The following is a 27,400-nucleotide window of genomic DNA, read 5'->3' on the forward strand; positions in this document are numbered from 1 at the left end:
TTTTTATAAATTACATCATCTTATTAGGTTATTTGTTGTTTTATTACTTCTTAATTTCTCCCATATTCATAAGTTATCTTGCTCACTGCAATATTTCATTCTAATATCAATTTACGTTTTAGTCACACCACTTCTAGGTGAGCATAAATATCCATCTTCAAATTGAGATTGTAGACCATTTAATTTCAAAAACATTTTTTGCTTTCACAACACAGCTTTAGGCCCTGCAGTCATCATCTGACAACAGTCACTTGTATTAAGGTACAGGCCCATATTGCACCCATAGACGTGTGATATCCAAGCCACGTAGTTGTTTCTTGTAGTTAAACCCAAACAGTATCAATGGGCTACTTAATCAATGGGCTACTTAATTAAAGGGACATCACAGCAGGGTCTGATGCTGGACTTTCTTCATGCCACATTCACCCAGATGCATTTTTCAGCAACAATTAGAAATGGGAACCTTGACTGTCCTGTTATCTCTCCATGCTTTAGAGGAAATTATGTAGTATCTCTATCATTTCCTCAAGGCTAACATACCATCCCATCATTAATTATCATACTACTGAACAGCTGTGGTCAAAATAGCACAATGAATTCAGGACTTAATGCATCACCCTACTGCTGGTGCAACCAGAAGTCATTTTTAAGTATAGTAAAGGAAGCTCCAGCTCAGATTTTTGTGCTCATGTTTCTGGAGTGATACTTGAAGCCACAACATCATCAGGCAGGGGTGTGTGCGCACAGTAATTATGAGCTTTTATCACAATGAACACCAACTCACTTGGAATATTAAATATTAAGGCATTGGGGTCCAAAATCCCTTTAGTACCAAGGTTAAGCAACTTCCAATCAATCTTCGCTATGGAGAATGTAAAGAACATCCTGGAAACAACTGTACCTCAGGAAATGGAACTGAGTTTTGAGAAGATTTGTAGCTCAGGTCGAGGTTCTGGATGTAGGTTTGCTCACTGAGCTGGAAGTTCATATTTTTCAAACGTATCGTCACCATACTAGGTAACATCTTCAGTGAGCCTCCGACCGAAACACTGGTGGTGTAGCCCGCTTTCTATTTATCACCAATTTCCTTGGGTTAGTGATGTCATTTCTTGGGGTGACATCATTTCCTGTGGTGATGTCATTTCCTGTTCTTTTTCTCAGGGTGTGGTAAATGGGATCCAAGTTGAGTGTTTGTTGATAGAGTTCCGGTTGGAATGCCATGCTTCTAGGAATTCTCATGAGTGTCTCAGTTTGGCTTATCCTAGGAGGGATGTGTTGTCCTTCCTCATCCAGATGTAAGAATACTAGTGAGAGAGGGCCATGTCTTTTTGTGGCTAGTTGATGTTCATGTTTGTCCAGTAATTGCAAGGTATTTTGTAGAAGACATTAGTTTTGCTTGTTGTCTGTATAGGGTCTTTCAAGTTCGTTAGCTGCTGTTTTAATGTGTTGGTGGGTTTGTGGGCAACCATGATGCCAAAGGGTCTGAGTAGTCTGGCAGTAATTTCCGAGATGTCTTTGATGTAGGAGAGAGAGGCTAGGTGTTCTGGGTGTGTTTTGTCTGCTTGTTTGGGTCTGTTGCTCAGAAATTGGTGGACTGTATTCATTGGCTACCCATTCTTTTTGAATACACTGTATTGGTGATTTTCCTCTGCACTGCATAGTTCCTCTGTGCTGCAGTGTGTGGTGACCAGTTGAAATGATGTTCTAATGCAGCTTTGTTTATGGATGTTGGGATGATTGCTTCTGTACTTCAATATTTAGACCGTATGTGTTGTTTTCCTGTAGACGCTGGTTTGAAGTTCCCCATTGGTTGTTCACCCCAATGCGGCATCTAGGAATAGCAGTTTGTTGTTGTTTTCCTCCTCTTTAGTGAACTTTACGCCAGTAAGGATATTATTGATGGTCTTGAAGGTTTCCTCCAATTTGTTTCGTTTAGTGATGACAACGGTGTCATCCAAGTAGCGGACCGAAAGTTTGGGTTGGATAGTTGGCAGAGCTGTTTGTTTGAGTCTCTGCATTACTGCTCTGCTGAGAACCCTGATATTGGAGATCCCATGGTTGTTTCGTTGGTTTGTCTGCAGGATTTGTTGTTGAAGGTGAAGTGTGTGGTAAGGCATAGGTCCACTAGCTTGATGATACTGTCCTTGCTGATGAAGTTGGTGGTGTTTGGTTTATGCGTCTTTGGTTGTTCTAATAATGTAGTCAGTGTTTCTTTGGCCAGGTTGATGTTGATGGATGTGAACAGGACTGTTACGTCAAAGGAGACCATTATTTCATCCTCTTTTATCCTGGTGTCTTTGATAGTCATCAGGAACTCTTGAGTGGAGTGGATGGAATGGCATGAGTCTTCTACTAAGTGCTTCAGTGTTTGATGTAGCTCCTTGGCCAATCTGTAAGTTGGTGTTCCAGGTAGTGAGACTATGGGTCTGAGGGGGGCTCCTGGTTTGTGAATTTTGGGTAATCCGTAGAAGCATGGGGTGTTGGATCTGACTAGTTTGATGTTTTGGACGTCAGTCTTACCTATTTCTCCAGATTTCTGAAGTATTGGTCAGAGTATTGAGTACAGGAGTTGGGAGGTCATGTTGTGGCTGTGCAGGACAGTGGTTAGGCCACTGTTGAAATATTGCGTGCAATTCTGGTCTCCTTCCTATCGGAAAGATGTTGTGAAACTTGAAAGAGTTCAGAAAATATTTACAAGGATGTTGCCAGGGTTGGAGGATTTGAGCTATAGGGAGAGCCTGAACAGGCTGGGGCTGTTTTCCCTGGAGCATCGGAGGCTGAGGGGTGACCTTATAGAGTTTACAAAATTATGAGGGGCGTGGATAGGATAAATAGGCAAAGTCTTTTCCTTGGGATTGGGGAGTCCAGAACTAGAGGTCATAGGTTTAGGGTGAGAGGGGTAAGATATAAAAGAGACCTAAGGTGCAACTATTTCACACAGAGAGTGGTACGTGTATAGAATGAGCTGCCAGAGGAAGTGGTGGAGGCTGGTACAATTGCAACATTTAAGAGGCATTTGGATGGGTATATGAATAGGAAGGGTTTGGAGGGATATGGGCTGGGTGCTGGCAGGTGTGACTAGATTGGGTTGGGATATCTGGTCGGCATGGTCGGGTTGGACTGAAGGGTCTGTTTCCGTGCTGTACATCTCTATGACTCTATTTTGAGTAGGGCTGTGATTCGGTTCTCTAGTTGTGGGATCGGATCTATTACCACTTATTGGTAAGTGTTAGTATCTGCAAGTAGTGCATTTGCTTTCTCAATGTTGTCTCTTTGTTTTAAGATGACTGTCAAGCATCCTTTGTCTGCAGGTAGGATAACAATTTATTTTTAAAGTCTTTTTAGTGCTTTCCTTTCTTGCATATTGAGTGTGTTTCTTTCTTTTTTCCCTGCTTAATATTGGTGCGACTGCCTGTCTGATGGTTTGCTGGGTTTCTTCTGTGAATTGTTTGTCTTTTAGTGTTGTTTCTAAAGCTGCTAAGTAATCTTTCTTGACCGCATCCTGGAAGTTGTAATTTAATCCTCTTACTATGACGGTTTTCTCAGTGTCTGTTAAGGGTCGGTCAGATAAATATTTATCCATGCTTCTGTGTTGACTATGTTGTTATTTTGTGTAAGTTTGTCTATTTTTTTCTGCAGGTCTAGTTTTTTTCTCATTTTCTGTCTAATATCAATGAGTTGTTGTACTGTGTCTATCCAATAATGATCTGTTGCATTAGTGAGTAAAGAATTTTGGTGCAAAATGTCCTGGCTGTATTTATAGAGTCTGTTGTGGGCATCATTAATCATTTCACGAAGCATTCTGCGGCCGTTTTGCTCTGCTATTCCTTTGGTTAGTGGGATGTTAAGGAAATGACTGTCAGACTACTCAAACCCCTTGGCATCATGGTAGCCAAGAGGTCTGAGTAAACCCACCAACACACTAAAATAGCAGCTAATGAACTTGAAAGACCCTATACAGACAACAAGCAAAACTAATGTCACCAATAAAATACCTTGCAAGAACTGTAACACACATTACATTGGACAAACAGGCAGAAAACTAGCCACCAGGATACATGAACATCAACTAGCCACAAACGACATGACCCACTCTCACCAGTATCCTTACGTACGGATGAGGAAGGACACCACTTCAACTGGGACAACACATCCATCCTAGGACAAGCCAAACAGAGCCACGCATGAGAATTCCTAGAAGCATGGCATTCTAACTGGAACTCTATCAACAAACACATTGACTTGGATCCCTGACAAAAAGAACAGGAAATAACATCACCACAGGAAATGACGTCACCACAGGAAATGACATCATTGACCCAACGAAACTCAAACATATAAATCAAAAGCGGACTACACCACCAGTGCTTCATTCGGAGGCTCACCGACGATATTATCTAGTATGGTGATGAAATATCTGAAAACACACCTTCCAGCTCAGTGAGCAAAACCACATTCAATGGAACTCAGGGAAATGGTATACTGATCAAATTATTGGAGCTATGGGCTCACAAGTCCTCAGGTCATACACTTCACCTTAGGGTCTTAAAAGACATGGTTAGTCTTTGATGCATTGTGTTTAATTTTACAAAGCTCCCTTGATAAGGGGAAGTCCTTAGATTGGGCAATAACAAACATAACTTCTTCTTTTAGGAAGGAAAATACAGATATACTGGTTTAACATCTATCAGAGGGAAATGGGTAGAAGCTATTATTAAAGACATGATAACAGGGCACTTAGAAAAATTAAATGTAATCAGGCAGAGTCAACATAGTTTCGTGAAAGGGAAGTTATGTTTAACCTGATTGCTAACAGTTTTCTGAAAAAGTATCAAGTCCTGTGAATAAAGGGAATCCAGTTGATATACTGTACCTCAACTGCCAGGAGGCATTTGATAAGGTACCACACCAAAGAATATTGCTGAAAATAAAAGCTAATGGTGTAGGGGGTAGCATATGACATGGATAGAAAACTGTTTCCTGTTAGCCAGCCAGAGGACAAGCATAAATGGACATTTTTTTGGTTGGCAAGATGTGTTGAATGCAGTGCCTCAGGGATCAGAGATGGAGCCTCAACTTTTTACAATTTGTATAAATGAGTTGGATGACGAGATCAAACATATGGCTGTTAAATTTGTTGACACAAACAGAATAAAGTTAAGTTGTGAACACATAAGGAAGTCAGGGATATAAATATGTTAAATAACTGGACAAAGAACTAGAGTATATCGTGGAAAACTGTGAAATTGTGCATTTGGCAGGAAAAGTTTTAAAAAGCATATTATTTAAATGGTGAGAAATTGCAAAACTCTAAGATGTGGAAGATCATGGTTCCCAGTATAGGCATTATTAAAAAGTTATTTTGCAGTTATAGCAAGTAAATAAGAAAAGCAAACAAATGTTATAATTTATTACAAGGGAAACTGAATACAAAAGTAGGGAATTATGCTTCATTTATACAGGAGACCTGCATTAATGAGGAGTACTGGGTATATATTTGGTCTCCTCATTTATGGAAGGACATGAATATAGTGAAAGCATTTCAGCTTAGGTTTACCAGACTAATGCCTGGAATGGGTGAGTTGTCTTAAAAGGAAATATTGAACAGGCTTGGCTTGTACTTGCTGGATTTTGAAGATTTAGTGGCAACTTAAGTGACAGGATTCTGAGGGTTCTTGACAGGTGGATGTGGAAAAGGTTTTCCTCTTGTGGAAGGACATAGAACCAGTGACACTTGAAAAATAAGAGATTATCCATTTAAAACCAGGAAGACAACAAATTTGTTGTCACACAAGCCAGAGTCTTTAGAACGTTCTTGCTTATAATGTTGCGAAATAGGGTCTTTGAATATTTCTAAGGCCGAAGCAGATCTATTTTTGATAAGTAAACAGATGATATCAGGATTATCAGGTTAAGCAGGAATGCAGAGTAACCAGATCAGCCATGGCCTCATTGAGCCTGCTCTGCCATTCAAAAGGCCAAATACCTACTCCTGTTCCTACTTTGTAAGAATGAATGTTTGCATATATATTTTGAATATTGAGGTTTTGCATCAGCAATCACTCTTCTTCATCTACAACTCTTTGCCATGGTTAGCCAGAATCAAATGGACACTTCAAGGAAAACAGCTGCAAATGTCCAAATTCACCCTTTTCCCGTTTCTCATCTGCATTAACAAAATCTGCTCCCAAGCACCCCATAATCTGAAAGACTTAAGGAACTTTAAGTTGGCCAGCAATATAGAAATAGGAATAGACTATTCAGCCACTCAAAGCTTAATGAGATGGTGGCTGATCTGCAACCTAACTCCATTTACTCTACTTTGTTCCATATCACTAAACATGTTTGGTTAACTAAAATCACCAATTTAAAATTAATTCAAGTAGTGTCATTTTGCTGTTGCAGAAGGTTTCCCAACCTCTGCACAAGTGCTTCCTAACTTTATTCCTGAAAGGCCTGGCTCGATACTTATGACTATGCCCCTTAGTCCTATATTCCCCGAATAATACCTCGTCAGTTCTCTTTAAAGGTTTTTAAATCTTTGGTCCAATCATTCCTTATTCGTCTCTCATTTTCATATACTGTATACAATGCTACTTTGTGAAATTTCTCCACACAAACAAAACATTTTGCTTTGCTACAACAACTCACATAGGCTCCCAAACCCATGACCTCCAAAATGTCAAAGAGTCGCAGATCCATAGGAACACCATCACCTGCAAATTCACCTCCAAGCCACAACTTGGAATGATATTATCATTCCTTTACAATTGCAGTGTCAAAATCCTGGAACTCCCTTCTTAACAGCACTGTGGGTATACTTGCCTCATGTGGACCGCAAGAAGGCAGCTCACCACCACCTTCTCCACAGCACTAAGAGCTGGGTGATAAAAACGGTCAGTGATTCCTACATCCACCAAACAATTTTTTTAAAAGTGCCATTCTACTAAATTTACATTATACTTCCTCCAAATCCAATATACTTTTTCCAAGACATGGTGGTCGGAAACTGCACAGTACTACAGGTGCAGCGTAAGCAGGGCTCTGTATAGCTCTAATTCTTGCATACACTGAATTGCTCATTGTACCTCTCTCCAAGAAAGGGGAACATAAAGCAACTGGATCAATCCTTGTAGTTTTCGCACATGCAGAAATCAGTCTTTTAATTCAGTAAACAAGTTGCACAGTCACCTCAGGCCAGGGAATAATGCATGGACACCAAAGGAGGACTCCTTTAACTGTTCCAACATGCCATTGTTTTGCAAAATCAGCACAATCCTATCCTTAGAGGGGATTTACACAGCTATTTTGGGATGGGGAGGGGAGAGTGGGTGGGGATTGGAGCAGAAGACATTGGGGAAAATAATTCAGAGACACAAAATTAACATGCACCATATAATTAAAAAGGAACACATCAAACTTACGGTAAAAGAAAGGAACAAACTCCACAGTTAGGCTAGCTGCTTTGTACTTCTGTCTGCTCTTCTCCACAGCACTGACTACTTCACTAGAAAAGAACAAGAAAGAATATTACAATTAGCAACAAACTCAAATGGTTGCTGAAATAATGCATCACTGCTTGAGTAACATGTTTTCTCCAATTTTTCTCAGTTTCTCCAAATTAGGGAGGGTTGAACATGTTACAATTCCCATTCTTGGTTACTATCTATTGATATCAGTGGTGAAATGTGTCGATGGACAGGAATGAGATGAACTGTGTTTCTTTCAACCAGTTCATCTGTTCAGTTGTTCAAAGCATTGTCATTTGGGAAGATATCACCAGGTTGGTGCCACCTGGGGAACCACAGCACAGAATGAATCAGTATGACATTGGAGGAAAAGGAAGACTAGACAAATCTATCAAGATAATGCATGTTACAAGAAAGCATTAAGGGTTCCAGAAACGTATCATAACATGTCACAACAAAGCTAAGGTGAGCAATATAACTGAGATGCTAAAAGGCTAAGAGACATTAATCCATGGACCAGAACTTTTTTTTAAAAAACCATTTATCTGTAACAAAATGTAACGGAAGGTGACTGGATTCAAAATGTTGACTCTGTGTTTCTCTCTACAGGTGCTGCCAGGTCTCCAAGTTTCTCCATCACTTTCTGTTTTTGTTTCAGATTTCCAGCACTGCAATTCTTCATTTTTATTATAGTTTATTTATCTCTTCAACTTCCAAGAGTAACACTGAGCACACTTTATATAAGCATCATTTTTTAATGACCAATAGTACCCACTTCTTCCAATTGTTCTCAAAAGTTGTTAATTAATTCATCAGGCAATGAGTTATCGAATCACAATAAAACCAGACCAAATACTGGCAAATGAGACTGGATTAATTTAGGATATGTAGTCGGCTTGGACCAAAGGGCTTGTTTCTGTGCTGTACAACTCTACGACTCTATAACTATGAAGCAATTAAGTGTAAAAGGTAGTCATTCAGATTATCACTTCCGTGCTGGCCCTTGGAAACATTTACATATGGTTCCATTCCCAGAGCCTTGTTATTGTAGACCGCAACATGGTTGTCTTAAAAAAACAAAACTTGCATTACATATCCATGGTCCTTCCTCTATTTTATTTGTGGGGAGTAAGGTTATTTGCATGCTCAACCTCAGAACATCACTGATCTCACATGCGAATTTGCAAACATTCTTCTCCTGCACTTTCTCCACAGATATCTCTCCACATTTCCTTCAAAAGGGGGTTTCCAAAAAGGATAAGATATTCTTTAGGACATCACTGGGCCAGGATGGGAGGTTTTTATTTCACACAAACCACTCACCCCACTATAGGAAAATCATCTCATCTCAACACATGGATAAGTTGAAATTTAAAGGTCATATCATGGGTAATTATGGACCAGAATTCTAATTCTAACACTATAGTGATCACTAGTGTGCTGTCACATTCCCACTCCAGCATGAACAATTTTGTTTTATACAGCCACCATAATACTACACAAGGAAGAAGACCAACTTGTTCTGATTTGTGACTTGCCAAACAGTTCTCAAACTCATTTCAAATGGCAGTTTTTACTTGTAGTTATAGAGTTATATAGCATTGACCCAAACCCTTCAGTCCAACTCGTCCATGTTGACCAAGTTTCCCAAACTGAACTAGTTCCACTTGCCTGCCTTTGGCCCATATCCTTCTAAACCTTTCCTATACATGTACCTATCCAAATGTAAGAACTGTACCTGCACCTACCACTTCCTCTGGCAGTTCATTCCACATACAAACCATCCTCTACGTGAAAAATGTTGCCCCGCACGACCCTTTTATATCTTTGTCCTCTCACCTTAAAATATGCCCCCTAGTTTTGAAGTTGCTCACCCTATGGAAAAAAAAATTTGCTCTTCACCTTCAATATGCTCCTCGTCATTTTATAAACCTCTACAAGGTCATCCCTCAACCTCCTATGCTCCACTGAAAAAAGTCCCAGACTATCCAGCCTCTCCTTCTAACTCAAACATCCAGTTGTAGTAACATCCTGGTAAATCTTTTCTGAACCCTCTCCAATTCAATAATATCCTTCCTATAGCAGAGCAACCAGAACTGTAAACAGTACTCCAAAATTGGTCTCACCAACATCCTGTACAACCTCAGCACGATGTCCCAGCTGCTATACTCAATAGTCCAAATAATGATGGCAAGTCTGCAAAACGCTTTCTTAACCATCCTATCAACCTATGTCATAATTTTCAAAGAACAATCTATCCGAGCCTCTAAGTTTCTCTGTTCAACAACATTACCCAGGTCCCTACCATTAACTGTATAAGTCCTGTTTTTTGTTTTACCAAACTTTAATACCTCACATTTATCCAAATTAAACTCTATCTGCCACTCCTCAGCCCATCAGCCCAACTGATCAAATTCCCTTTGTATTCCTAGATAACCTTCTTCACTGTTGGTGATACCACCAATTGTGGTGTTATCCACAAACTTACTAACCATGTCTCCTAAATTCTCATCTAAATCATTTATATAAATCCTGACTGAGTTTTTACTTCATTGGTCTAAGATTCAAACACACTGCTGAGCAACATCAAGTTGTCAATTTAAAGTGCAGCTGAAGCAGAAGAAAAAGTACTTAGAAGTCAAAAAGAAACAGATTGTGGTGTTCACTGAAAGCCATTCAGCTGCTTGTCTCAATCATAAAGAATTGGGAAATTATTTTCTCACATCAGCTTACAGTTCACATGTTTAAAAGAAAAATCTCACCAACTTAATTTGTCAAGAATTAGATCTGGCCAAAAGATGAAACAAGTAGATCAGAAGGGCCTGCTGCACCTGAGCCAACACACTTTCAGACCAAAAATTCTTTTTTTGTGTGTCAAACAGTAGGAAAAAAGTTTCTGTAACTTTTTACTTTGGTACCGTTTCAATAAAATGACAGTTGCATTGTCACCAGATACTTTGCCTTCCTAGTATCCAAGGTTGAGTCTTAATTTGTCAGTCCTGTTGTTTTGCTTTCATGAAATAAAAGGTTCAAATCAAGATTATTCATCCATCCACGCTCCATTAAAACAAGTATAGAAATTTGAAAATTGAAGTCACAGAAGCTCTTAAAAACATTTGCCTTTCAAGTTAACACACTTAATTCCAAGTCCAAAGACAATTTTCCTACAGAAAACATATAGGCTTGTATTTGCAATAAATACTTCCAGCACAGACAGACTAAGCACAGGTTTTGGTGCAAGATCTAAATTTGATAACTGTTACTTAAAATACATGCTGCCCCTTCTAATTTACCAAATCACATATGACACCTCAAGTGATGACTACATTTGGATCTTAGACCACTAATGTGTTTATAATTATAGACTGCAATTTGACTAGCATTTATGCACATAATACAAGGTCTTTAAAAATATTGAGAACAAATGCTAGCCTAAGGGCAATTATAATTTGACACAGTTGAACACCATAGAACATTTTTAATTTGCCTCCATTAAGATTTTATAATAAGCTTAGTAACTAATCACTTGTTCCACTCACAAAATCATTTATAAAAATGATAATGAGCACGCTGCTACACAATTATTAATACAGAAGCGAAAAATACATTTTAATTGAACAATACCCTAATATTTTCAACCACATTCCTGCCTTCTCCAGCTGAAATTAAATCTTTTGTGATTCAACTGAAAATTTCACCACTTAACCTAAGCAGAATTTACAACTAAACCAAAAAAAGCAAATACATCATACATCCAAGTTAATGCCAAGTGATTAATGCACTTGCTCCTGTTGGAAGAATATATATGAGGTAGAAATTGATTCTAATGCTTTTTCTTGTATTATCAATGTCTAATCGTTTTGAACAGGGATGTGACATTTGCAATCTTCCAGTTCTTTGACTCAATTACAATCTCCAAAGAGTGTTAAAAGGATGTAATTATTTTAAATCATGTGAAAAAAATTAACTAGCCACTGTTTTGTCACATTTAATTCAATTTCAATGCTCATCCATAACTTTGTTTCTCATATTTTAACTTGCATGAAATCCTACCATCTGTACCTTGACCTACATTGGGTACCAGTTTGTAGCAGACCGACTCCTACAGCTACCTAGATTACACCTCCTCCCACCCTGCCCCCTGTAAAAACGCCATCCCATATTCCCAATTCCTTCGCCTCCGCCGCATCTGCTCCCAGGAGGACCAATTCCAATACCGAACAAATCAAATGGCCTCCTTCTTCAAAGACCGCAATTTCACCTCTGACATAGTCGACGATGCTCTCCACCGCATCTCCTCCACTTCCCGCACCTCCGCCCTTGAACCCCGCCCCTCCAATCGCCACCAGGACAAAACCCCACTGGTCCTCACCTTCCACCCCACCAAACTCCGAATACATTGTATTATCCACTGTCATTTCCACCACCTCCAGATAGACCCCACCACCAGGGATATATTTCCCTTCAAAGTTTGGGAGAAGATTTGTAGCGCGGGTGCTCTTTGTTGTGGTTCTGTTCGCCGAGCTGGGAATTTGTCTTGCAAACGTTTCGTCCCCTGTCTAGGTGACATCCTCAGTGCTTGGGAGCCTCCCGTGAAGCGCTTCTGTGGTGTTTCCTCCGGCATTTATAGTGGCATGTCCCTGCCGCTTCCGGTTGTCAGTTCCAGCTGTCTGCTGTAGTGGCCGGTATATTGGGTCCAGGTCGATGTGTTTGTTGATAGAGTCTGTGGATGAGTGCCATGCCTCTAGGAATTCCTTGGCTGTTCTCTGTTTGGCTTGCCCTATAATGGTAGTGTTGTCCCAGTCAAATTCATTTTGCTTGTCATCTGCGTGTGTGGCTACTAAGGATAGCTGGTCGTGTCGTTTCGTGGCTAGTTGGTGTTCATGGATGCGGATCGTTAGCTGTCTTCCTGTTTGTCCTATGTAGTGTTTTGTGCAGTCCTTGCATGGGATTTTGTATACAACGTTGGTTTTGCTCATGTTGAGTATCGGGTCCTTCGTTCTGGTGAGTTGTTGTCTGAGAGTAGCTGTTGGTTTGTGTGCTGTTATGTGTCGTAGTGGTTGCAGTAGTCTGGCTGTCAGTTTGGAAATGCTCCTGATGTATGGTAGTGTGGCTAGTCCTTTGGGTTGCGGCATGTCCTCGTTCCGTTGTCTTTCCCTTAGGCATCAATTGATGAAATTGCGAGTATATCCGTTTTTGGCGAATACATTGTATAGGTGTTCCTCTTCCTCTTTTTGCAGTTCTGGTGCGCTGCAGTGTGTTGTGGCCCTTTTGAATAGTGTCTTGATGCAACTTCGTTTGTGTGTGTTGGGGTGGTTGCTTTCATAGTTTAGGACTTGGTCTGTGTGTGTGGCTTTCCTGTAAACCTTTGTGGTGAATTCTCCGTTCTCTGTACCATCACGTCTAGGAATGGGAGTTGGTTGTCCTTTTCTTCGTCTCTAGTGAATCGGACTCCTGTGAGTGTGGCGTTGATGATCTGGTGTGTGTTCTCTATTTCTGTGATTTTAATGATTACAAAGGTGTCGTCAACATATCTGACCCAGAGTTTGGGTTGAATTTGCGGTAAGACTGTTTGTTCTAACTTTTGCATTACTGCTTCTGCTCTGAGTCCAGAGATCGGTGAGCCCATGGGTGTTCCGTTGATTTGTTCGTATATCTGGTTGTTGAATGTGAAGTGTGTTGTGAGGCACAAGTCCAGTAGTTTAAGTATGCAGTCTTTGTTGATAGGTTCAATGTCCTGTTGTCTGTTATGTCTGTCCAGCAGGTTGGCTATTGTTTCTCTGGCTAGGGTTTTGTCGATAGAACTGCAAAAAGAGGAAGAGGAACACCTATACAAGGTATTCGCCAAAAACGAACACCCTCGCAATTTCATCAACAGATGCCTAAGGGAAAGACAACGGAACGAGGACATGCCGCAACCCAAAGGACTAGCCACACTACCATACATCAAGAGCATTTCTGAACTGACAGCCAGACTACTGCGACCACTAGGACTCATAACAGCACACAAACCAACAGCCACTCTCAGACAACAACTCACCAGAACGAAGGTCCCGATACCCAACATGAGCAAAACCAATGTAGTGTACAAAATCCCATGCAAGGACTGCACAAAACACTACATAGGACAAACAGGAAGACAGCTAACGATCCGTATCCATGAACACCAACTAGCCACGAAACGACACGACCAGCTATCCTTAGTAACCACATACGCAGATGACAAGCAACATGAATTCGACTGGGACAACACTACCATTATAGGGCAAGCCAAACAGAGAACAGCCAGGGAATTCCTAGAGGCATGGCACTCATCCACAGACTCTATCAACAAACACATCGACCTGGACCCAATATACCGGCCACTACAGCAGACAGCTGGAACTGACAACCGGAAGCGGCAGGGACAGGCCACTATAAATGCCGGAGGAAACACCACAGAAGCGCTTCACAGGAGGCTCCCAAGCACTGAGGATGTCACCTAGACAGGGGACGAAACGTTTGCAAGACAAATTCTCAGCTCAGCGAACAGAACCACAACATATATTTCCCTCCCCACCCCTGTCAGCGTTCCGGAGAGACCACTCCCTCCGCGACTCCTTCGTCAGGTCCACACACCCCCACCAACCCCACCTCCGCTCCCGGTACCTTCCCCTGCAACCGCAAGAAGTGCAAAACCTACGCCCACACCTCCATCCTCACCTCCCTCCAAGACCCCAATGGATCCTTCCATATCCATCGCAAATTCACCTGCACCTCCAGACACATCATTTACTGTATCCGTTGCACCCTACGTGGTCTCCTCTACATTTGGGATACAGGCCGCCTACTTGCGGAACGTTTCAGGGAACACCTCTGGGACACCCGCACCAACCAACCCAACTGCCCCATGGCTGAACACTTTTGCTCCCCCTCCCACTCTGCCAAGGACATGCAGGTCCTTGGCCTCCTCCATTGCCAGACCCTGACCACACGATGCCTGGAGGAAGAGCGCTTCATCTTCCGTCTAGGAACCCTCCAACCACACGGGATGAATGTAGATTTCTCCAGCTTCCTCATTTACCCTCCCCCCACCTTATCTCAGTCCCAACCCCCGGATTCAGCACCGCCCTCTTGACCTACAATCTTCTTCCCGACCTCTCCGCCCCCACCCCCTCTCCGGCCTATCACCCTCACCCTCACCTCCTTCCACCTATCGTATTCCCAGCGCCCCTCCCCAAATTCCCTCCCCACTACCCTTTATCTCAGCCCACTTGGCACAGCAGCCTCATTCCTGAAGAAGGGCTTATGCCCGAAACATTGATTCTCCTGCTTCTCGGATGCTGCCTGGCCTGCTGTGTTTTTCCAGCATCACATTTTAAATAACCTGTCCTAGTATTTGCTAATGTGACTCATGGTTAAATTATTTCAGCCATTTTGCTAAAATAAAGGAGCCATATAAATACAATTGCTAGAAATATTCATAACCAGTGTAATTTTAAATCAGTATAGATAAATCCAACAAAGTACTTTCAAGACAGTTCCTTAATGTGTTCGAGATGATGACGTTAGAAAATGCCACAAATGTCTGACACAACTGAGCTTTGTTCTTGGAAAAAGCCACAAACAAATATGCAGCATTTTGACCATAGCAGAAACTTTTTTTTGATGTTGACAGATAACTAGAGAGGCTTCTTTATTGTAATGAATTAAACACAAAATTTACTGTCAAAATAATGATGAGACTATTGATGCTCATTGTTAATTATGCACAAACGGTAATTGAATATAGACTATACCTAATAACATTTTTCAATATATTAATCTTAAAAAAACACAAACTCTCTGTTTAGAAAGAAATTCAGCTTAGCTTTGTCTGTTTATTTTGGAGTTTTGAACCACTTACCCAGCTGCTCTGTGTCTCCAGTTTCGATATGGGTCATACAAACTCTCACAAAAGGTAAGCGCATGTCTTGCAAACTCTTCAGCTGGAGTTAGATCTGCCATTTCTTTTTCTTTGGTCTTGCTTTTTAACTTGCATTAAAAGGAAATTAAGAAAACATCAAACACAGCAGGTTACCAATATTTAAAAAGCTTGCAATAAAAACAAATTGCTGGAAAAACTCAACAGGTCATGCAGCACCTGTGGAACAAAACAGAGTTTCAGGACGATGGTAACACTTGACTGATGAAGGGTCATCATTAGTCTGAAACTTTAACTCTGTTTTTCTTTCTCTACCTATGCTGCCAGACCAGCTGAGTATTCCCAGCAGTTCCTGACCACTTCCAGCATCTGCAATATTCTGCTTTCATGTTTAAAGAAAGTGCAATTTCACTAGACTGGAGGTTGTTGTTTGTTGACAGCTCCTATGAGCACTGCAACAAAAAAAAATTACTGTAAGAAACTTCATCAAATATTAGCAATTAGACACCAGTTATTTTAACTTGAGGATGTGCATTTTTAACTGAACAAAGAATGACAATTTTTCATTAGAAATTTCAAATTTAGGCAGATTTTTTTTAGAACATTTTTAGAACATTTTTTCATCAATAATTTGGCAATTTCGCAAATCAACTACTATATTAAAGAATTCACTCATTGTTCCACAATTGTCTGCAACCCAGGTATCACAGGGTGTGGCACGATGACTCAGTGGTTAGCACTACTGCCTCACAGTGCCAGGGAACTCAGTTGATTCCAGACTCAGGCGACTGTATGTATGGAGTTTGCACATTCTCCCCACGTCTGTGTGGATTTCCTCCTGGTGCTCCAGTTTCCTCCCACAATCCAAAGATGTGCAGGTTAGGTGAACTGGCCATGTTAAATTGCCCGTAGTGTTCAAGGATGTGTTAGTTAAGTGCATTAGTTAATGAGAAATATAGAATAGGGGAATGGGACTGGGTGGGTTACTCTTCGGAGGGTCAATCTGGGCTTGTTGGGTTGAAGGGACTGTGGGGTTCAATGTAGAAGTTTTGTTTTGCAAATGCTTGCAGATATTCATTTCAGTATAGAAAGAGCAGTCTGGCCTATCGACTCCCAAAGACAAAATGAAAAGAATTAAGAATAGGACATGCAGAAAAACTAGTTTAAGCCTGCAAAAATTAATCTCAATAGTTTTCTTGCTGATAAATTACACACTTTTGTCTCAACAAATAAACAACTGCATTGTCATAGAGTAATGGAACAACATACATCTAAGAATAATTGTTAAAAGGTAAGTTTTGTTTTTAATCATCACTTACCTGCTGAATGTAGACTGTAGCCATAGTAATAACATGATTAATATAGGAGCAAGTGCCGATCTCCTCAACATTAGCCAGGTTCCTTAGAATCAAATGGAATGATCCAAATTATAATTTACACTGTTTTAAGAAAACTCAAACAAAACAGAAATAATGAAAGATCATCCATAAATAATAGGAACTAACCCGAGAGACTAAAAGATTGGGTTATCAAATGGATAAATCAGTTTACATGGGACAAAACCAAAGCCTTGCAATTAGAAAATGCCCAGCCCAGCTTCAAACTTAACATTCTGATCACCCTCTGGTCTTGCACCTTCAAATCATTGTTAACTTCTTCCAGTCCTAAAAACCCCGGGACCTCAGCACTCCTTCAATTCTTACCTCCATTACAGCGTCCCGTTCCTTAGTCTCATAACTAAAGGCAATGCTTTCAGCAGCTTGGGCCTTAAGGTATGAATTCCCTCCCCAAATTCTCGCTACATCTAATCTCTCCTCCCTCTTTATGAGGATCTTGAAAGCCTACATGCCATCAACCTGACCGAATAGCTCTTTATTGGGATCAGTGTCAAATATTGTCCGATACTGCTCCCATAAAACACGTTCAGGCACTTTATCATGCTAACGGTGCTATACAAATTCAAGTTGATGGGAAATTTCTTGATTTGTTGCACATTAAGTTAGTTAAGTCAGCCAGAGCAGTGACAGATGCTTACTATTGGCCAGCTACAAGACTGGGATGGAGAGGACTAAAGATAAATTAAAATGCCCAGGTTCCTGTTTGCTAGGCAGTTAGCCTTTCACACTCATGTATAGGCATTAGTTGAGGACAGAATGTGCTCAGCTGTTGTATCTTCTTTTTCTCTCTCTTGTTATCCCATCAAATAAACACATACCAAACAGACCAAGACTCTGTGAAAGTTCTCTCTGAGATTATATACCAATGCACCAATATATCTGTCACTGACAACTATGTACCTACAAGGGAGGAGAGAGAGAGAAAAACTTCTTCAGCATCAGTGATACCTATAATCGAGTGAAACAGGGATTTCATTGTCCTTTGGGATATTGTCTCTTTAAGGACATATTACTGTTCAATAGGCATATGGTAAAAAGATTAATGCAGCAGTTGAAAATCTTAGAGGGTGGCACGGTGGTTCAGTGGTTAGCACTGCTGCCTCTCAGCGCCAGGGACTCTGGTTCGATTCCACCTTGTGTGACTGTCTGTGTGGAGTTTGCACATTCTCCACGTGTCTGCATGGGTTTCATCCCAAAATCCAAAGATGTGCAGGTCTGGTGAACTGGTCATGTTAAATTGCCCATAGTGTTAGGTGCATTAGTCAGAACGAAATGGGTCTGGGTGGGTTACTCTTCGGAGGGTCTGTGTGGACTTGTCAGGTCGAACGGCCTGCTTCCACACTGTAGGGAAGCTAATTTAATCTAATCTTAAATAAAAACAGAAAATGCTGGAAACACTCAGCAGATCTGGCTGCATCTATGCAGAAACAGAATTAACAATTCAGGAACACTCGCATTCTTAGCTTTCTGTAGCCCCCTTCTAGTCTATATGCTATCAATCACATATAATTATAATAGCAACTATACCTGCAGATGATAATGAGGAATTTGACCAGAGTGAGCGCCAGTGCTTGCTGTTCATCTTCTAGCCCGTCTGACAGTTTTTGCATGCATTGCAACTGTTGTTGCCTGAGAACCTGCAGGATGTTATCAGGCAACAAAGATAACCCTGGTGGAATGTCATCCAGTCTAAGGGAACAGAAATAAACATGATCAATGTTGAGATTATATACTTGTGCACACATTTCAGCTACTACGGAGGTCAAGCCAAGGTTTTGAACTAAATGTTTGAGATTACCAACTCATTAAATGGTGGTTCCAGGGGCTCAGGTGAAACCACTGGTTTGATGTCATAATGCTGCCAGGGAAGGTGCAAAAATTGAGGGAGTAAGACATTTTAGACATGATACCTGAACTTCAGGGGTTTATGTCTGAGGAGAGATTATACAAATTAAGCCTGTTTTCTCTACAATTTAGAACATAATGCAATGATATGATTGAAATCTTCAAGATATTAATAGGAAAAGACAGGGTAGATCAAGATAAACTACTTCAACCGATTGGAGATTTTAGAACTGGGAGCATAGTCTCAGACTTAGGTCCAGACTGTTTAGGAGACATGTTAAGAAGCACTTCTACACACATAGGATGGCAGATATTTGTAACTCTCTTCCACAAATGACAGTAGATACATGATCAGTTGTTAATTTTAAATAGGAGATAAATAAATTTTTGTTAACCAAAATATTAAGGGATATGGGCTAAAAGCAGGGATATAGGGTTAGAACACATGATCTCACTGAATGGCAGAACAGGCTTGAGGAGCTGAAAAGCCTATTTCTGTTCCTATTTTGCCAGTGGGACAGGACAGGGATCAGAAAAATCAGGAATCTAACCTTAATGTCACATCGGAGTGCTATCAAGAACCAAGCTCTTGCTGTGGGTCTGGAGTCACATGTAGGCAAGATCAGGTAATCTGACAGATTTCCTTTCAGAAAGGACATCACTGAACCAGATGGGCTTTTATGTCAATCCTGTAATTTCACAGTTAGTTTTATTCAGACCACCTTTCTAATTTATTTTTTAAATTAATTGAATCTAATGCCTCTAGGACATTAGCCTGGCCTCTGAATTACTAAGCCCCATGACAAAGGGAAGACAATACCACAGGTGGTGAATTCAATTAACAGCTCTGAACTATAAAGTTAATCTCAAGGGACTCTGGTAGTGCAGTGGTAGTGTTCCTGTCTCTGATCCAGAAGGCTTGGGTTCAAGTCTCACCTGCTCTAGATGTGTGTAATAACATCCCTCAACAGATTGATTAAAAATATCTCTGTTATAGTCAAACAGGTTTATTTGGAAGCACTAGCTTTCAAAGCACTGCTCCTTCATCAGCTGGTTGTGTGATTTTTAACTTTGTACACCCAAGTCCAACACTGGCATCTCCAAATCTGTAAAGCTAGTCTCAGGAATGGAGGCCATGAAAGTAAAAACCCACCTAGTTCCCTCATGTTGTTTAGTAAAGGAAATTTTGCTGTTTTACATGTCACTCCAGATGCACAGTGGTCTGGTTGGTTCTCGACTATCCTCTGAAATGGTAAAAAAGCCTCGGAGTTCAAGAGCATTTGCGGATGAGCAACAAATGACAGCTGTGCCAGCAATGCCCACAAGGAATAAAAGTCAAATAATTAAGTCTGTGGTAGCATCTCGACTGACAATATGAAACAGATATTCTCACAGATAATGCTTTTATTGATTTCAACTAACATGGAGGTGACAGAAGAAATCTGCTACTGCAACCAAGCTCCAGTGATTTTTTTAAAAAGATAAATTTAACTTTATTCTGATCACAGGTTTGCTCGACTGCCAAGGAAAAATCACACACTGTTTCACAGTGGTGTAGTGCAGTTTGAGATCATCACACTGATACCAGCCAAAAAACACAGCAACTGCTTTGCCGTCCTGCAAAATTAGCTGACTGTGAATAGGTCAATACTACTAACAATCATTTTAAAACTAGGAGGGGTTTTGATAGCATATGTAGCAAGAAGCCATTTCTAAAAGCAGGAGAACTAGTCCTACAATATACACATTTAAGGTAATGGGAAAAAGAATTAGAAGAGAGTTAGGGGAATTTTTGTTTAATCTAGTTTTTCTCGTTATGCTGATCTGGAACTTATTAACTGAAATGGGTGGTGGAAAACTAGTCGCGAGTAACTGTCAAGGGTTTTGAGTAAATATTTTAAGAGGGAAAACTTTACAAGAATCTGGGGAGAAGACAGGAGAATAGGACTAATAATGCAGTGTTTTTATTTAAAAGCTAGTTTAGGTATGATAGGACAAACTTCCTCCTCCTGTGCTGTAGGATTCTATTGTAAAGCACAGTATTTCTTGAGAAACTGAGTTTGTTTAAATTTTCTTTCCAATGGTGTTTTTTTTTCCCCAATTATTCAGTATTTTTCAGTCAGCTTCCAAATAACAAGAACCAGATGGAAAAAAAACTTTCTTTTAGCAAATGGTTTTGATGTGTTATTGTGAAAACTACTGTTTTGCATGCAATCCAGACAATCATACCTTACATAAGTACAACAGGATAATATAACAAATGCAGAATATAGTGTTACAGCTACAGAGGAGGTGCAGAGAAAGATCAACTCTAATATATGAGAGGTCCATTTGTAAGTCTGACGACAGTGGGAAAGATGGCTTCATTACAAAGATATGATGGGTGTTTTGATACAGCACCACACCTGCAGAATAGCTCGATTTAAGTAGGGGATGGAATTCAATTCCAATGCCAGGAAACCAGCAATAAAAATCCAGGCTTTACAGTGCAGTCCTTAAACATCAGGTCCCAAATAAAAGGCTTGCAGGCCTAATGTCAAAAGTCGGTTCCTTGTGATGTTCTCATCCAGATGAAGATTCAAGCCTTGCATTTGTAATGAGAAGGTGCTATTTAATCAATCCATCCATATATAAGAACTGCTAATAGCTTTATTTCCCACTTTTATAAGCCTATGACTCCTCCATCCAGTCAGACAGAATTTTTTTTTTCCCAGAAACATCTGCTTGTATTGCACATTATTCACTCGTTAGCTCGGAGTTGGAGTACACATCCAATTCTGGCCACCTGATTTCAGAAAAAAATGTCATGTTCTTGAAGACGATAATCAAGGAAGAGGGATTTAATTTGTTAGCAGAGATTGGAGAAGCTGGGATTGTTCAGCTGCGAGCAGTAAGTTAAGGGGAGACTGAAATGAGGTATTTAAAGTAATGAGCAGTTTTGATCAGTAAGGAGGGGGAAACCAATGCTTATGGTAAGTGGGTTGGAAGTCAGAGGTGACAGATTTAAAATAATTGGCAAAATTTGGAGCAATATTTATCAGACAGTGTGTTAGTGTTTCCTGGTGGTAACACCCACCATATGAAGTTACTTCAATCACACCTAGGTTAAAATTTCAACACATATTAATTTGCCTGAAAATCATCTCAAGAAATCTCCCTAAGCATTGATTTTACAAACCTTAATGGTGACAAAGATTGTCTTATTGCCCCAAGAACTTAAAAGGTTGGCAATCAATTAATTCCCAAAATGAGAAGACCTGCAGTGCTACACTTGCAGGAAGCAGAGTTGGGTTAGGTTCATTCAGACAACTGCACATCAGTACAAAATAGAAAATAGACTTGCATCATTGAAATGATAATCGCTGGCAGCTTTGAGATTTTGGATAAGAACTGCTTTATTTAGATTAGTCCACCATCTTTATGGTGGCAGCAAAAGTACATCGCATGTGTAGTTCCTCAATGATATCAAATGAGAAATAATTGACAATGCTAAAAATTGGGCAAAACTCAATTTTACTTGACAGCATTCATTTAAACAAAAAGGTTTTAAATCAGATTTCTTATCTGGGCCTGCACTGACATTCATAAGAGCACTGTAGTTCAAAATGGGGCAAAATCACATAAAGAGAACTACACAATCTATTTCATCTATCAGGTTGATGCTGGAGCTTATGTTCCATCTACTTTTGTCCAACCGTATTAACATGACTGCTTTCTCGTAAACATATGTATGCCATTCATCTTAACTACGCCTTGTGGTAGCAAGTTTCACGTTCTCCCCACTCTTCCAGATATCAACATTTCTTTCAAATTTCCAGTGGATTTATTGGTGGTTCTCTTATACAGTCATAGAGATGTACAGCATGGAAACAGACCCTTCGCTCCAACTTGTCCATGCCAACCAGACATCCCAACCCAATCTAGTCCCACCTGCCAGCACCCGGCCCATATTCCGTTCCTATTCACATACCCATCCAGATGCCTTTTAAATGTTACAATTGTACCAGCCTCCACCACATCCTCTGGCAGCCCATTCCACACATGCACCAACCTCTGCGTGAAAAAGTTGTCCCTTAGGTCTCTTTCATAGGCCCCTCTCACCCTAAACCTATGCCCTCTAGTTCTGAATTCCCCCACCCCAGGAAAAAGAACTTGTCTATTTACCCTATCCATGCCCCTCACGATTTTGTAAACCTCTATAAGGTCACCCCTCAGCCTCTGCAGGGAAAACAGCCCCAGCCTGTTCAGCCTCTCCCTATAGCTCAAATCTTCCAACCCTGGCAACATCCTTGTAAATCTTTTCTGAACCCTTCCAAGTTTCACAACATCTTTCCGATAGGAAGGAGACCAGAATTGCACACAATATTCCAACAGTGGCCTAACCAATGTCCTGTACAGCCGCAACATGACCTCCCAACTCCTGTACTCAATACTCTGATCAATAAAGGAAAGCATACCAAATGCCACCTTCACTATCCTATCTACCTGCAATTCTACTTTCAAGGAGCTATGAACCTGCACTCGAAGGTCTCTTTGTTCAGCAACTCTCCCGAGGGCCTTACCATTAAGTGTATAAGTCCTGCTAAGGTTTGCTTTCCCAAAATGCAGCGCGTTTATCTAAATTAAACTCCATTTGCCAGCAGCTTATACTTACGAATGTTTTCACAATTTTCCAACTCCAAGTTGTTTATAAATATTGCCAACAGCTAACCTTTCAAGGAATTATGTGGAACTCCAATGCAAAACTTAGATTATTTAGAAGGTTTGGACAGTTATGATGCAATGTAGTTTACTGTTAGTCAAGTCCATCACTTGGTTTAACGCAGCACAATTGGAGACACGACATTAAAGGTTGCCTCAAAACAAATACTGTGTACTGTAAAGTTTGTATATTTTCTGAAAGAAAGGCAGGATGGATTAGTGTTGACTGAAGAATTAATTCATGCAGTGTTCATAGTGGCTAAATAAAGTACAGAAATTACATGCATGCAAATTAAGTAACAAACTTGATCTCATAATTCTAAAACAAAGAAGGCTGCTGTTTCGACTGTTTAAAACAGCCAACACATGCATAGTATTTGGATTTTCCAGTGGAAAGAACTTAAGCTTTGCTCTTTCAGTCGTTGCATCATCTGAACTATTCAAACACATTCAAGCCCTAAAACAGGCCTCAAGCCAGCTGCTTCAACAACAAGCCTGAATCTGGCAGAAAGACAGAAAATATCCCAAATTCTTCAAAATTACCACTGCAGACTATGTAATCCTATAAATAGTATGCAGTTTCACTGGTAACTAAGACTAAAACTGGTGTTCTTGCTCAGTCATAATAAGAGTATAAAATAATTTAGAATGCAATTCTTTTTCTGAAATACAATGCCTTCCCTCAGTGGTTTTATTAATTACAGACAATACATTTTATCTGTCCTCTTACTGCCTTGAAACATTTGGCATCTTGCATGAATATGCTTCCATAGTATCCTCTTTCATCTTAATCTTGACAATGAGTGCCAACAAGACTTTCGATTATAAGGTCACCACAACTGAATCTGATCCTGCTCTCAACTAATTTCCACATAATGCAAACAAGCAGTAGAATCCCTGAAGTAGGAACCAGGTTATAGGTTTCCCTTTCTAATTCAGTCAGTGGCTAATTTCAGTTCTGGTCTTTACATCATTAAAAAAGGGTATAGTGAGACTGGAGAAAGTGCAAAATGATTTTCAAGGAGAATGAAAAGTTACAATCATTAGGAAAGACTGAACAGGTTGAAGCTCTCTTTTTCTAGAAATGTAGAGCATGAGGGATTCCCCATAATAAAAGTGGACTTATACACTTAATGGTAAGGTCCTAGGGAGTGTTGCTGAACAAAGAGACCTTGGAGTCCTGGTTCATAGCTCCCTGAAAGTGGAGTCGCAGGTAGATAGGATAGTGAAGAAGGTATTTGGTATGCTTTCATTTATTGGTCAGAATATTGAGTACAGGAGTTGGGAGGTCATGTTGCGGCTGTACAGGACATTGGTTAGGCCACTGTTGGAATATTGTGTGCAATTCTGGTCTCCTTCCTATCGGAAAGATGTTGTGAAACTTGGAAGGGTTCAGAAAAGATTTACAAGGATGTTGCCAGGGTTGGAGGATTTGAGCTATAGGGAGAGGCTGAACAGGCTGAGGCTGTTTTCCCCTGCAGCATCGGAGGCTGAGGGGCGACCTTATAGAGGTTTACAAAGTTATAAGGGGCATGGATAGGATAAATAGACAAGTCTTTTCCCTGGGGTCAGGGAGTCCAGAACTAGAGGGCATAGGTTTAGGGTGAGAGGGGAAAGATATAAAAGAGACCTAAGGGGCAACTTTTTTCTTGCAGAGGGTGGTACGTGTATGGAATGAGCAGCCAGAGGATGTGGTGAAGGCTGGTATAATTGCAACATTTAAGAGATATTTGGATGGGTATATGAATAGGAAGGGAGAAAGTGAGGACTGCAGATGCTGGAGATCAGAGCTGAAAATGTGTTGCTGGAAAAGCGCAGCAGGTCAGGCAGCATCCAAGGAACAGGAGAATCGACGTTTCGGGCATAAGCCCTTCTTCAGGAATGAGGAAAGTGTGTCCAGCAGGCTAAGATAAAAGGTAGGGAGGAGGGACTTGGGGGAGGGGCGTTGGAATTGCGATAGGTGGAGGGAGATCAAGGTGAGGGTGATAGGCCGGAGTGGGGTGGGGGCGGAGAGGTCAGGAAGAAGATTGCAGGTTAGGAAGGCGGTGCTGAGTTCGAGGGTTGGGACTGAGACAAGGTGGGGGGAGGGGAAATGAGGAAACTGGAGAAATCTGAGTTCATCCCTTGTGGTTGGAGGGTTCCCAGGCGGAAGATGAGGCGCTCTTCCTCCAACCGTCGTGTTGCCATGGTCTGGCGATGGAGGAGTCCAAGGACCTGCATGTCCTTGGTGGAGTGGGAGGGGGAATTAAAGTGTTGGGCTACGGGGTGGTTGGGTTGGTTGGTCCGGGTGTCCCAGAGGTGTTCTCTGAAACGTTCCGCAAGTAGGCAGCCTGTCTCCCCAATATAGAGGAGGCCACATCGGGTGCAGCGGATGCAATAGATGATGTGTGTGGAGGTGCAGGTGAATTTGTGGCGGATATGGAAGTGTCCCTTGGGACCTTGGAGGGAGGTAAGGGGGGGAGGTGTGGGCGCAAGTTTTGCATTTCTTGCGGTTGCAGGGGAAGGTGCCGGGAGTGGAGGTTGGGTTGGTGGGGGGTGTGGACCTGACGAGGGAGTCACGGAGGGAGTGGTCTTTTCAGAATGCTGATAGGGGAGGGGAGGGAAATATATCCCTGGTGGTGGGGTCCGTTTGGAGGTGGAATAGGAAGGGTTTGGAGGGATATGGGCTGGGTGCTGGCAGGTGTGACTAGATTGGGTTGGGATATCTGGTCGGCATGGACAGGTTGGACTGAAGGGTCTGTTTCCATGCTGTACATCTCTATGACTATGACTAAGTGTTTCGAGTTGGGAAAAAAAACACTGAAATGGTCATTGAGATGATGATGCCATTTGTGAGAGAATATCAAAACTTGGGATTAAGACCAGTTGGGCTGAATGGTCTGTGTCTAGTCTATAAATTTGATGCATTGCCTTTGCTCCCCCATCACCCCACCAATAATTTAAAGAAATTGCTAATGTGAGGAACATATTTACCATAACAGTACTTTCTTCCTTACATATCAAACCTATTTACTTAAGACTTTGTTTTTCCATTTGGCAATCCCACAGAAACAAAGAATTTTGTTTTTAAACACTGGCAGTGAAGTTCACACAGATTCTGTCAACAAGTGTGGTGGAATTGGCCTGATTCTTATTTATAAAGATCTATTCAAATCTTTTTGTCAAAAATTCAGTACCAACTGTATTATGCTGAATTCAAACATAAGGCAGGGATTGGGGTATTTTTGTAGTTGAGTAACTTTGTCAGTCAGATAGAAAAATAGCAGCTGTCTTTGAACCTGCAAGAACAGACTGCATTTTTCTGCTTCTGGCTGGACAGCTTTGCAGTTGACATTACAGAATGACTGACAAAGTATGTGAGCAAAATTAATATTTACAACAATGCTTGGAACTATATTATTAAACAATATCCTAAAAATACCTTCTGTATAAGCTATCCCAAATAGGTCACCTGATCACGCCCTAGTCTTCATATACTTTTTTCACAAACTGAGTTTATTCTGGAATTTCTCAGTCATACTGACAGTGCTTAATAGCACTGAACTCATCATCCCTCTATCAGTAGGGAAGCAAAACTATTTCTCATAAGCATCCATCCAAGACTTTGTCAAACACCTGCCAAGACTTCTCTGAAGAACCATATTACAAATAACTCAAGTGCAGACGTTTCAAGAACAATCCATGGTAATAAATGTTGAGGGACAGCAAAAATAGAGAAGAAATCAATCACAGGTGACCAAAAGGAGTGGGGGATGAATTAGATTTATTAAATGTAAAGAGTTGCTTGGATCAGAAATACACTACTTTGATTCAGCAGCAACATTCAAAACAAATTTTGATGTATATGTAGGGGTCTGGAGAAATGCACTAAATGATAGTTCCTTCAAAGACGTACAATGAGCTAATTAGTCTTTTACTGGGAACATTTAATGAAAAAATATTTGATGAATTACTACTGACACCAGTGGGGTGATAGATCATGACTCAACAACTACATACCAGCAGTGATTATGTATAAGAACCATAATCAAAATATGATAAGTCACTCCCTCCTTCAAACAACTGGTCACTGTGCTCTGCTCTGT

General features: G+C 40.8%; 1 protein-coding gene across 4 annotated transcripts in view; it reads right to left on the minus strand.

The window, feature by feature from the left end:
- Positions 1-27,400, minus strand: part of nbeal1 (neurobeachin-like 1) — a 234,448-nt gene that overhangs the window by 121,553 nt on the left and 85,495 nt on the right. For all 4 annotated transcript variants that reach the window (XM_087988827.1, XM_087988828.1, XM_087988826.1 and 1 more), the window contains exons 3-6: positions 18,297-18,458; positions 16,692-16,773; positions 15,355-15,482; positions 7,425-7,507 (exon numbers count right to left, since the gene is read on the minus strand). In XM_087988827.1, coding sequence (XP_087844953.1) covers positions 7,425-7,507; positions 15,355-15,482; positions 16,692-16,773; positions 18,297-18,458 — 455 coding nt within the window. The remainder of the gene's footprint in view (positions 1-7,424; positions 7,508-15,354; positions 15,483-16,691; positions 16,774-18,296; positions 18,459-27,400) is intronic.

The sequence above is a fragment of the Chiloscyllium plagiosum genome, unplaced genomic scaffold (assembly GCF_037043375.1).
Source record: "Chiloscyllium plagiosum isolate Xiang-an unplaced genomic scaffold, Cpla_swu_hap1 HiC_scaffold_7, whole genome shotgun sequence".
NCBI lineage: Eukaryota > Metazoa > Chordata > Chondrichthyes > Orectolobiformes > Hemiscylliidae > Chiloscyllium > Chiloscyllium plagiosum.